Source organism: Dermacentor silvarum, chromosome 3 (genome assembly GCF_013339745.2).
Source record: "Dermacentor silvarum isolate Dsil-2018 chromosome 3, BIME_Dsil_1.4, whole genome shotgun sequence".
Classification (NCBI taxonomy): Eukaryota; Metazoa; Arthropoda; class Arachnida; order Ixodida; family Ixodidae; genus Dermacentor; species Dermacentor silvarum.
In genome coordinates, this window is record NC_051156.1 from 195,764,824 (window position 1) to 195,777,876 (window position 13,053).

General features: G+C 44.6%; 1 protein-coding gene across 2 annotated transcripts in view; it reads right to left on the minus strand.

The window, feature by feature from the left end:
- Nucleotides 1-1,776: 1,776 nt before the first annotated feature.
- LOC119446413 (phosphatidylinositol 4,5-bisphosphate 3-kinase catalytic subunit alpha isoform-like) overlaps nucleotides 1,777-13,053 on the minus strand; it is a 42,835-nt gene continuing 31,558 nt past the window's right edge. For both annotated transcript variants that reach the window (XM_037710839.2, XM_049664131.1), the window contains exons 13-20: nucleotides 11,419-11,525; nucleotides 10,539-10,660; nucleotides 9,904-9,982; nucleotides 8,027-8,197; nucleotides 7,487-7,604; nucleotides 5,310-5,461; nucleotides 3,218-3,362; nucleotides 1,777-2,096 (exon numbers count right to left, since the gene is read on the minus strand). In XM_037710839.2, coding sequence (XP_037566767.1) covers nucleotides 1,980-2,096; nucleotides 3,218-3,362; nucleotides 5,310-5,461; nucleotides 7,487-7,604; nucleotides 8,027-8,197; nucleotides 9,904-9,982; nucleotides 10,539-10,660; nucleotides 11,419-11,525 — 1,011 coding nt within the window. In that variant the 3' untranslated portion in view covers nucleotides 1,777-1,979. The remainder of the gene's footprint in view (nucleotides 2,097-3,217; nucleotides 3,363-5,309; nucleotides 5,462-7,486; nucleotides 7,605-8,026; nucleotides 8,198-9,903; nucleotides 9,983-10,538; nucleotides 10,661-11,418; nucleotides 11,526-13,053) is intronic.

Below are 13,053 nucleotides of genomic sequence, written 5' to 3' on the forward strand. Positions count from 1 at the left end.
TCTGCTTGCCATTTTTCCAGAGGCTTTCTCATCCACTATGAGATGAAATTATGTGGAATCTCGGAGAAAGTGTGGATAAAGTTATGTGGAACAGAGTGGCAGATTTTAGGGATGAGAACCTCAAAACTGGCCATATTCCTAAGTGGACATAGAGCACTGCACGGGCTCGGGCTTACCCGAAAGCCCGGGCCGGGCCGGGCCGGGTAGAGCAGTTTTTTCTCGGGCCGGGCTCGGGCACGGCGTGTGCTTTTTGACCCGGGCCCGGGCAGGGCTCGTGTTTTTTGACGCGGGCCCGGGCCGGGCTCGGGCTTTCTGGTGGTGTGCATGTAACGTGCAGCGAGTTATTCTCCGGCGTCTCAACTCTGAAAAACATATTTTTCGGTCTCGGGCCGGGTTAGGGCCGGTTTCGAGTCGGGCTCGGGCCTAAGGTAAAGGGGTGGCGGGCCGGGCCGGGCGGGTAACGTAGATTATTTCCGGGCCCGGGTCTCGCCATAAAAGTTTTGATCGGGCTCGGGCGGGCAGCCCAACGTAAAAACGGGCCCGGGTCGGGCCCGGGCTGAAAAAATCGGCCCGTGCAGTGCTCTAAGTGGACACGACGCAAATGCTTACCATGTTCAGTTTTGCTACATTGTCCTTGAAATAACAAATTGAAAAGTTAATAAATTGACCTTTAATTAGAGTTGATAAGTGATTATTACATAATTTTTAATGTTTGGCAGCATGAATAATGTGCTGCCAGAGAAATAAGGTCTCTCTATACAGTACAGTTCTAACAATTACTTCAAGCCTTCACTGAAACGCCTGATGAAATTGAGCCACACGACAAAGTATCGTTAACAGCAAAGGTGCATATAAAAAGAAAATGTGTGTGAACACTGGCAAGGTCTACCATCCCTTTGTGCTATCAAGAAAATTATTTCGTTTGTGTTAACACAATAGATGACTTGCTTGAGAGCATATCGGTAAAAGTTGCAGTTGCAAATAGTGTCCAAAGTCTTACGAGACGTGGGATTTGAGAAAAAGCACAGTACTTCCCATGCCTGAGCATGCAGCCTGGATTTTAGATTTGCTACGTTTACTAATTTATGTGACAACCAACACAGTGTTTTGCTGTTTTACTGGCTGAAAACTAAAACTGGGCAAAAATCGGGCTTTTTCGAAACACCTGCATCCCACAATCTCCTGTTGCCAACTGCACAGTGCTATACGGTCATCACCTCTACCTTCGACATCTTTAATTGCTTCTCATCTACCCTTGGCACAGTACCAAACTAGCAAGGTGATAACCAAAGTATCGTTATGCTGAATTTAGCTGTGACAAACACAGCAATGAACTATGTGACAGATGGCATGCAAAGAAAAGAAGCAAATGCACACTCAATTCATCCACTCTCTTTCTCTGTGTCTCAACTGCTGTGCAGCTTGAAGCTGTGAATTCACACCGACTCACCCCACTACCACCTCTGTTAAAATGACAAACATGTTTGCGCATCCGGCAGCTCAGTTATGTTGAATGCGACTGTGACCAACATGTCCATGGTACGGGTGTCTCGGTTACTACACTGAATGCATTCGTGACCTGGCATGTTTGCGAGTCAAGTAGCTTAAGTTATCATTGCTGATCGCAGCTGTAGGTAGTGTAGTCGTGCCAAGTGTAACCGTAACAGATCCGTGCTTTTTTTGTGGTGTCAACCACAACACACGGTGTATTGCTCTGTCGGAGAAGCAGAACCAAACAAAGCACAGCATTAAAAAAAAGTGAGAAAGCTTATCACGTTCGAAGCAAGGACTAGCCTTCTTGAGATGTGCTTTATTGGAGCATGCTAATGGCAAGCTCTGAACGAAGAGGAGGAGGAAGAATTCAGAAGCTACACCGACGCAGGAATTCTGTTTCACGTCTTCTTGCAGTCGCACAGTGACGTCCTGCACAACACTACTTCACACCTGGTGTCCACACACACAACTGTCCCACACTGCAGCTAAAAGTGCTTGACACTGTGGAAAAACCAATCCACTTTTGTAGTCCAGGCACCACCGTACGCCTCGAAGAACTGGTTCTGGAAGTACTCCAGGGCTTGCTCCTCTGGCTTCTCAACCTGTAAATGAGAATGTGGGTGGTTCGATCGTCCCCCAACATTGGCCTGCTCTATTCTACCAAAAAAGGACGAAGGCACCCACTCCCACGAAACTCCAATTACCCCTGTACTGCACGAACTAAACTCGGCATGTACAGTTGAACGCCTCTACAACTAAATGAATGACGGTGGTTGAACAAGAAATGTCACTAGAATTATTTGTGGCCATTCATCACACATTTCTGGTTGTGAATCTAAAAAGCTTGAAGAAGCTTAAACAACCTATAGCCGCCAGGGGATTTATTCCCGACTGAGCGGGAATTTGGCTCCAGTGACATTTGTTAATCACTTCAAGCTTTCAGCTTCCTGTGAACTTCTCTCTGGTTTGGATTTTTACAACAAAATGACCTGTATAGTAAAGGATCTCGTATGTCCCGGCTGAATTGTTAACCTTAAGTGTGTACTGTGAATGCCTCTACAGCAAAGATCACAACAATGAACTTGCCTGTACAACGAAGAAATGTAGGCATCCATAACAGCTGAACTGTTGCCTCACAACAAACACATGTAGTGGTGCCTCCACTGCACTCTGCAGTCACCACTGAACTGTGGTGAGCAAGGGGGGGGGGGGGGGGGTGCTGGTCGACACCACATGCCTCGACTAAAAAATGAACCAGTGGGCCTACTAGCATGCCATATATCCGAATGTGATAAAGTTGGCCGCTGAGAAATTGAACTGCTGTAACCTTTCTATGACCTACATAATTTGTGACAGAAGGCTATGATATATATTGTGAAAAACTTTGCTGATATATTTTTTATTACTTTCTCCTTTTTTCATTCAAAATATAAATTTATCACTATTAAAATATTATTATTACTTTCATTATACTATAAAAACGGATTAGCAGTGGTAGCTGTTCCAAGCATTTGACGTTTGCTGCCGCTTGTTTCTATCGCTTACGACTATGATGATCTTGTTATTGTAATTTTAAGCTTAGCTCAAAGCCAAGCAAGGGAACAGGTACCACTATCTATTTTGCCTTCAGAAGCTCTCAGATTACTACACAATTTATGAAGCTGTATCAGCGCTGCTCTAAGAAGGCTGCAGCTTCAAGGTTATTAAACAAGTTAAGCCTTGCCTGCAGTGTCTTGCGGAGGTAGCCAATGTCGTCGATGGACTGCAACTCAGGGATTCCCGTTGACAACATCATGGTGAACAATGTGATGAGCAGGTTGGCATGCCGATGAAGCAGGAGGTAAGCTTTGCCGCAAAGTTCCTGAAAGCTGTAGGAAAGACGGAGAGGTTGCACTTTTAATTCGACACACAAGCCACGTGTAAGGACTACAGCATTGATCTAAATCACTTTAATTAACAAGGCTGACAGTACGCATTTTGTAAGGCAGAAAAGTTCACTGATCAAGGCTCCCAACTGAAATATTTTCTATGACAGGTACAAAAGTTAAAAAAAAAAAAAAAAAACTGTCAGCCCTTCCACTGGGGTGGAGATGAAAGACCAGCGAAGCTGTACTATGGTGGGAATTATGCATTTTCCAATTATGACTACTAAGATGTGATGGTGTAATTGGTTATTTGAACTATTGAATAATGAGAAATATATATGATCCTGTGGTTTTCATTTATTTAGTGACCACAGGGGCCATGACCTTATGGTTGCTACGGTACACCGCCATAGGGTGTACGACAAAGGTTGGCACGTTATTCATAAACACGTCACCCACGCCGTGTGCATTCGGGTGCAAACGCGGGCAAAACACCGGCACCATCGACATCGGTTCAGCATGTTACTGGTGCTGCTCCCCTTCCTCCCTCCCGTCCCCCCACGGCCATTCGCGTGACGGAAGTCGCATTTGCTCTCCGCAGTGCATTAGCTCCCCGTGAAAGCGCGCGTCCCTCGCCCTCGCCCGCTTTCACTCGACATACAGCATACGGCCAATGAGAGTTTTTTTTCTATTGCCGGTCGCGACCATTGAAGAGTGAGCCCTTAACAGCTTCCCTGTAAGAACAAATGTGTACACATGCTTGCACGTACACACACACACACACACACACACACAAACTGCACTTGTTGGGTTTTTGTAAGTTTTGTTATATTCACTTTGTGCAGAGTTGTAAAAAGCGAATACGAGCTGTTTAACCTTAGTAACCCTTAGTAAAGTTGTACAATCCTGCGATAACTCTTTTAAAATCTACTCAATCCTGTGCAATCACTTATGGACCTGAAGGTGCAGTGCTGGGTCCAGCTATAATATCTTTTATACTGATTTATAAATTTATAAATATTTTAAATATTGATGAGCAGAGTGCTTATCAGTATGGGCTAGTTGGTAACTCATGGTAACAGATTATCAGCACAAGTAAAAAGTACAAAGGAAGCACACGCTCGTTGCTTTCTTTGTCCTCGTCTTTTACTTGTGCTGATAAGCAGCTCATGATAAACTCGACAAAAAACTTGACTGGTGACGCGTGCCCATGATCGAATATCATCTCACACTGTCTCAATGTCGCAGGCTGTTGGCCACTGGGCCAATCACAAAATCGGTGACATCGGTTATGCACAATTCCAACTTGCACAAACATTCACCTCACTTCACTTTATTGTTACAGGGGAATTACACTTTTATTACAGTTTTTTGGAAGAACTCCACAACAACCATCTAATAATGAGCACACAAAGAGACACCAAAGAGAAGTATGAAGTTGAGTTGCGCTAGCAAATTATGCTTCTGCAATGGCAGAGCAGCTATTCTTGCCATGTCAGGAGGCTTGGCAAACCAGGAAAAATGAAAAAGCGAAAGGCAGCCAGCAGCAATCCCTTGAGGTTCCCGTGCCAGCTCGCTGTGATGTCACTGACTTTTGACACTGTCTAGGCTTGTTTGGTTAACTGTTCAAATGTTTATCAGCAAAGAAGGCCTACAATGCATTCAGGAGGGACCAAGAACTCAACCTAGCAAAGCTTCAACAACCTCTCTTGCACCGAAACAGTCCAAATCTGAGGAAGTACATTGAAATCCATGCATTGCTGTGGGGCTTAGGCATCAGAAAAGTTCATCCTTAATTTCTGCCACTATAATAATCGGCCCTTTTTCACCAAATGAATCAAATCATAGTATTTAAACCAGTCGAAGCTGATTGACTGTTGCTTTTTTAGTGTCCGTTTAGCAGCCATTCGCCCTCAAAGATGTCGGAAAATGGCGGCAGCGGCAGCTCACCTCTGAAACTCTTTGCTTTTCCGCGGGTTCTCCTGGCCCCTTGCAATGACATGAAGGAAGTCCTCCGTCAGGACAAAGGGCACGCGCTCGCGATTGATGCCAAACTTTTTCTTGAAGTGGCCGAGGAAGTGACCAAAGTCGATGTGAAAGATCTGCGAAGGCCAAGGAGAGAACACATTAATGCCTTTTCAGAAGGTGGCACATTGGACAAGTTTCTGAAGAAAAACACAATTTGCGGAAACAGCTAGCTTCCAGTCAGCGCGCTTTCCATGCAAGTATACTTGATATAAATGCCCTAAGGGAACACAAAGGCAATTAAATGAAGCTATTGGTGATTGATATGTCGTCTTGTTGTGTCCCATATTCACAATGTTTATTTTGATAGCATGAATGCAATTATCTTGCTTGAGCAAGAAGAATACAGCGATCCGCCACTTCGGCCATGAGTGGCACTGGCTAACACTAGGGAGTTTTAGAGTAACAGCCCTAAGCTTAGGATGCCCCAACCAGTGAAGCATGCCGGGGTGGACACCATTTAGTATAGTGTTCCCGGCTTGCGTTAGCGTCATGTACTTTCAGCGCCCTTACGGGTGTAGAATGAAATTCTAGAAATACTGCTCGATAAACAGTAGTTATGTAGTTGTGCATTTATACAAGATGTACACTTGTTACACAGAAGCAAGATCAATGCAAAGCAGCTGCCGTCATCAGCAAAGACAATCCAGATTAGGATACGCCAGCCAAAATCTTCCCTCTTTAGGTGTACGACTCTTGCATCGACAGCCCATCTCCAAAAGAGTGACCTGTCATTCAATAGTTGTCATTAACGTGATACTGCTGACATTAACGTGAAAGAAAGCAATAGCCCACATCATCATATGTGTTTTACCCAGTGCCTCCTCTATTTTTTCAATGCCAGTGCAATCGCTCGCTCCGCAATGGGAGCCGTTGGTGCGCTTTAGTTAAGCGAGTTGCCATAATGAAACGCTACTCAGAGGGTACGACTGCTTATGTAACGCGTGTGTCTGAACCACTGAGCGCGCACCGCTGCCGTTCCGGAGGAGATGTGGTAGACTCGTCACGCGTCTGTCAGGATTACTTCCTCCGAACGGTTGGTGAACGGTTGAACCGGCCGCATCTGGCTGGCATTGAAAAAGTAGAGGAGGCGCTGGTCTTACAAACGTTAAGTGTTACTTGGAAACCAGGTCAGATTTAGTGCTAGGCAGGAGCCGTCGTTATGATGGATGCCGACATGTTTGTTTACGCATGTTTGTTTACGCACAGCTTAGGGGCACCAACACCATATTTGAAATTTCGCGTTAGCACCAAGTGTGCACTCTAATCCAAGGAATCAATCTGCATTCCGCGCATGCGCACTTGAGAGATACTATTTGCTAGAGGCACCCTAGGAATGGGTGCCCTAGGAATGGGTGCCCTAGGAATGGGTGCCCTAGGCTCATGGGTGTCCCCATTCTAAACCTGCCTACTCTCAGGGCTAGATCTAGTACACATATATGTACTACACAAATACCCACAAGATGGGCATAGCCATCGCTGTAGCTCAATTTGTTGAGAGGAAGAGAAAGATACAAACTTTATTGCATAAACGGCTCAATGTCTGAAGCACTGTTGCTGGTAGCACATCAGGTGTTGCGTTGAGGTAGGAAAACTTACTGAATGTGCTGGTTGTGCTGCATGCGCATTGCACATGTCATGCAGAAGGTGAGGGTTTGTCTCTCACCATTGCCAAGTTGTCATTCTGGCCACTTCAATTTCCCTTTTTCTTATTATTTCCACATTTCAAGTGCAAGAACAGTTAACTTCCCTTAAGCTTGCATTGGCTTTATAGGGGGGGGGGGGTATCCCGGTCAGCCCCCCCCCCCCCCTGGCTACACCACTGTTTGTTGGCTCCATGTACTTACACTGCTTTGTGCACATCAAATAATGAAACTGCATACAAAGAACAAAGCAGAAGTATGCAAGTCCTAATGTCATTTGCCTCATGCTTTGTCAAATTTTTCAAACTGCTAATTATATTTAATGACGATTCAACTACCAATGAATAAACCGCTTGCATTCCATATGGTGGCCCACAAGTACAAAGAACATATCGAGTTACTGTTTGACAAAGACACAAAAGACCTGCTTTTCCACCAAGGAGATGAGAGATCAGTCACCTGGCCTTCTTCATTGACCATGATGTTGTCTGGGTTTCTGTCACCAATGCCAAGGATGAAGGTGGCCACGCAGTAGCCGGCACAGGACAGTGTGAAGGTCTCAATTGCCTGCTTGTACCTGAGAGCCGGCGGAGAAAAAAAATATACGTCAGAAAATTCACTGTGGGTCCTTGTACCCATGACACCTTTAATGAGAGGTGTGACATCTGTATGGCATTTAAGGTCATTTCCTTGCAACAAAGTTTGAGGCCAGGTTAGTTGGTGTCCCAAGTTATTGTGAATTTCCTTGCGCTTGTTATTTTCCAGCCAAAGTTTTTGACTTGCACAAGTGGAGTTACTCGCAATCAAGTGCTGCTGCTCTCACAACCTCACGACTTTCGCTGCCCCTACTGGAATGTGGCCGGAAATCGAAACCACAACCTCACACTTGGCAGTAGAATGCCATTGCTATTGAGCCACCATGTACCTTTGTCACAAACTGTGAGGCAGTTCAGCTCACAAAGGCAGCTTGTGTACAAGGCATTAGAAATGCATACTCACCGGTCCCCCTTATTCTTGTCCCTGATCCACTTGTGGAGCTGTGTCGAGTCCACCTGGAAGGCGGCCATGCGGCCCCCTTTCTTCTGGATGTTCATGACTGTCTTGGCATTGCGCACCACCTCTATCATGCCTACGTGCTTGCCCGTCGAGAGGCATGCGTACGGCATCATCCTGCGTGTCAAATGAAAGTGTTACTGTGCAAACTGACAAAATCGCCATGTCTTCTCACTGAACTGTGTAAGTTTCCATACAGCTTTAGGTTCCTTAAACTGTTTCCACAAGGAGACCGAGTAACCCTGCCAACTAGCCTACATTGGCGTTCTCGTTGAGCAGTTTGCAGGCCTTCACGTTTAACCCTATCACAGGCAGATTTATTGTGTGCAACTGCTGTGGCCTACTTACGTGGTTTTTCCACATGAGACAAGGTTGCGAATGTTCCCTGTAAAAATTTCAGATTTTTTTCAAGTAAAATTTGCAGAAGTACTCTCGTGGGAAGTTATGGGAAACCTTGTAGTGTTCAACTCACTGTCTTGCATTTCTTGTTAAGGCATTTGCTCTATTTCCTCTTGTTTGATCCTGTCACTTACGTGTCCTTTGTAAACATTTCATTGAGCAATGTATCGTGCTCTGTTCCATTTGCTATTTTGTGAGGTTTCCACCACTGTTGATGTATTTACTTTAGGGGATAGAAGCAGTGTCAAGCCACTTAACTGTGGCTTTCTTTTCCATCTCCTTAGCCATGTGATATACAAGTGATACTATGTACTCCAATGTACCTACATGTGTGAAATTAATAATGAAGGAAAGAAAGAAAGAAAGATACAAGGAAAGAAAGTTCCTATTGAAGAAGAAAGTTACAAGAAGAAAGTTGTTTCTACTGCCCAATAGCTGGACCGAAGAAAAGAACAGATTTATTTTCGTATTACTCCAGAATCTACAGTATTCTTGGAATTCCTTTTCATGGCTAAGAAAGCGAGATAGAAATTCTTAAAAACAGTTCTTCAATTTCCGTGATACTGCCTGAAGCAAGGATCAGAACAAAGTGGCACAGCAGAACCTTGGCAAATATACTGCATCACCAGTAAAAATTCACAACAGTACAGTCTCACAGCAATTACCGAATAAATCGTGCTTTTTTTCTGTTCCTAAGAAAATTGTTTCACAGCTTTTACACACCTTCTGAAGCCACACTTGCAAGAAACGATGAAGCTGACAGCATCACTGAGATCGGCTTAAAGTGCACGAAATGCTGTCAATTCATTTTTTGTGGCGACACAGTACACCAATGCATTTTGTTTTAATTTTACAACATTTCTGTGAGATGGCGACACATTCATGTGGTGGGAATAATCCTTCCCGTCACGTTCTTACGCACATATAGCAGGTAAGAAGCGCACTCCCCACTGCCTGTGAAATGGGAAGCATAATCAGCCCCGGAACATCTACTAACAGGGTGCTCCCTCGTGTGAGGTGCATTTGCAAGCGGCATGTTTTGTTTTTCAGCTTTTAGCCTGGCAAGTATATATAAAGCATTGTTGCTATATTAAAGAGTTTTGGATAGTAAATCAGATATCATTTTACCTACCTGATTCACTATCAAATTTAACACCCAGAGAATGCCACCTCCATTCTAAACTTCACAATATACTACAAGAGTGCTAATTTGTCTACCTGTAAACATAAGGCAGTTGCTAGAAACCAGTGGTTTAATGTCAAACCGAAAAATTTAATTCTTCCAGGGGATTCGCAGATGTAGCATTAGTACAAAAATTGCATTTATCCTTGAATATTGAATAATACCAGCTTCACTTTGTTGAATAAGTGGAGAACTTGTTCTTTCCTAGTCAAGCTAAAGAATAATATACACCCCCACCTACCTCAGGTCTAGCCCCTCCTTCTGCCAGATGCTGTCCATGATGCGAATGACCTGCAGCGTCAGCATGTCTTGCCGCAAGTCTGTGAAAAGTGGCAGGAAAGAATGCAGACGTCAAGTGAGGCTAACAGTGCATAAGGACTTCCAAACGCATGCAACACCTTTCTCGTGCAGTAACCACACTGCTGAATACTGTATTTGCACAAATATAACAGGAGTTTTCCTCTCTTTCTTTTTTTTCCTTTTTTGTACCAGCAATTCTTTTTCTTACTTACCCACCTCAGAAAGCAACTCCCGTTAAATATTTGGAGCCGCACTCTAAATAAAGCGTGCGCAATATTGCCCCCCAGTTCCATGCTTCTATAATCAGCAAGTTGAGTCACCAGCTTATTGAGCTACATGAGAGGGCCAACCTCTTGATAGCAGGGAGACGCCATATAGAGTATGATGAATTTTTGCTGTGCAGTGGCTCTTGCTACGAAAAGTGATTGATTGATTGATTTATTAATCATGCTTGTATTTTTGGGCAGCTTTCCATTACACGTGACTCCAAAATAATTGACCCAAATGGTAATTGGCCTAAACTTGAAACACACAACCTAGTCATGGGCACTTTAAGGCCAACTGTACAAAACTCACCATCACCATTCTTGAAAATGATCTCATGGTGGTCCAGAATCTGCTCTGCCAAATGGTCGGGGTTCTTCCACAGCAACCACAGGGGCTTCTTGGCAGAGTCAAGTATTCTGCACTCGTTCACACTGCAAAGACGCCACAGCACGCCCGTGAATCGCTGTCACTTTTTGACAATGCACAACCTTGACACAGCCACATCACATGCAACAGTAGTTCATAGGATGTGCTTTCACTGCCGGTAGCACTTCGTGAGCTGCAACAACTTTCGCAATATTAATTTCCTTTAGGTGGTTGTTACAGCTTCACTTACATACCCAGTCTAAATTCTTATGTCAGGGGGGGACACACAGTATAAAATAAAATAGTGGGGTTTAAATTCGCCAACCAACACAAGGTCTATGAGGGACGCCATAGTGTGGAACTGCCACATAACTTTGGCCATTTGGAGTTTTTATATGTGCACTTAAATCTAAATTCACGAGCGTTTATGCATTCAGTGCCCATAAGAACGTGGCCATCACGAGCGGGAATCAAATCAGTGGCAATGTGCCGAGCAGGAGAATACTATAGCCACTGAGCCAACGTAACGAGGAATGGGACATAGAAGCCAAAGAAAATTTGCAAGGGTTGAGCTTGGGCTTTGTCGGTACACATTTTCTGGTGCTTAATGCACCAGAAATGGTGCTTAACGCACCTTGTCTTCTGTCCGTCTCGTCTCAAATTTCTGCACTAAGCATCAGAAGAGCCAAAGAAAGCTTCGTTCTGAGTTACTGTGACAAGCAGTAACAGAACACTGCCACGAAAAAATGAGATCAAATGCGTGCAGCTCTTGATGCAGTGAAAAATGCCAGAAACGTAAAAACGTGCAGAGAGGTAGACTCACATCAAGTCTCCCAGGATGCAGCTGTTGTTCAAGGGCGACGGAAAATGCTGCAATGCTTCCAGAAAATCTGGCTTTGAGAATTGCTCTATGAGAAACTTGAGCCTTTCCTGTAAAGTGGAGATAAAAAAAAACTGTTAGCCCTTCTACTGGAGTGGAGATGGAAGACCAGTGAAGCTATACTATGGTGGGAATTATGTATTTCCAATTATGACTATTAAGATGTGATGATGTAATTGGTTATTTGAACTATTAAAGAATGAGAAATATATATGATCCGGTGGTTTTCATTTATTTAGTGACCACAGGGACCATGGCCTTATGGTCGCTAAGGTACATCGCCATAAGGTGTATGGCAAAGGTTCGCACGTTCTTTATAAACACATCACCAATGCCGCGCGCATTCGGTGCAAACGCGGGCAAAACGCCGCCGCTGTCGACAACAGTTGTGCGCGTTGTTTGTGTGACCGCACACAACTGCTGTCAAAACGCTGGCTACGTGACGGAATGGCTAAACGCCGTTGTCGACACTGTTAGGGGAGAGGTGGGCAAGAGCCCAGAGAGAGTCGCTGGCACAGGCGGCAGAGGCCGGCAGGACTGCAAGCATGCGCCCGCAGCATGCAAACGCACAGTCTAGGGTGCCTCGATGCCCCCCCTCGTCCACCGCTCCTCTTCCACTGTGAAGTCGCGTTTGCTCTCCGCCGTGCGTTCGCTCCTCGTGAAAGCGCACGTCCCTCACCCTCGCGCGCTTTCACTCGCACATAAGTCGCGCTTGCTCTCCGCCGTGCGTTGGCTTCCCATGAAAGCGCGCGTCCCTCACCCTCGCGCGCTTTCACTCGCATGTACAGCATACGGCCAATGAGAGTTTTTTTCTATTGTCGGATGCGACCATCGAAGAGTGAGCCCTTAACAGTTTCGCTGTAAAAAAAAGGTGTGCGAACACTAACCTTAAGAAATTGAAGCATAAAATTGAAAAAATAAATTGAAATATAAGCATAAGACAATAAAGCCTGTGCTGGCATTCAAAAGATAAAATTTATTAGTAGTGTGCATGGTGCAAATGTCTCTAATATCAGCAACAAGGCCAGTTATTCATGATTTGAAACGTTAGGCACAGAACACAGAGACACAAGAGAAAGAGAAAAGACAACTCCAAATGCCTCTTGTGTCCCCTGATATACCTAACCTTTCCTAATTTGAATCCTTACCAAGAATGTCAGGTTTCTGTAACTGAAAGACAAGCTTTTTGTTGCAACAACAAAAAACTGTTGATTTAATTCTAGAGAATCAAATAACCTTACAGTGCTGTGGAATCTTTGGTGGCTTTCTCATAACGAAAGATTCAGAGCTTGAATGTTATCTTGCTTTCTTCAGTACAACAAACTTAACCAAAATCACTTTGGCTTGAGCAGAAGTGTCTACTCAAGCCAAAGCTTTCTGTTAGATGGCTACAACAATGGTTAAAAAAAAAAATGTCGCAGTTTCACCCGAAAGGCGACGCATCAGTTCTGATAGCAAATTAGTACAGAGCTATACGGAGTAAGGATCATAGTTTTATCAGCTGTATAAACTTGGACATGTAGCAGCACAAGAACGCGCAGAACTGCTGTCGACGCCCTCGTCGTTTTGCCCGCGTTC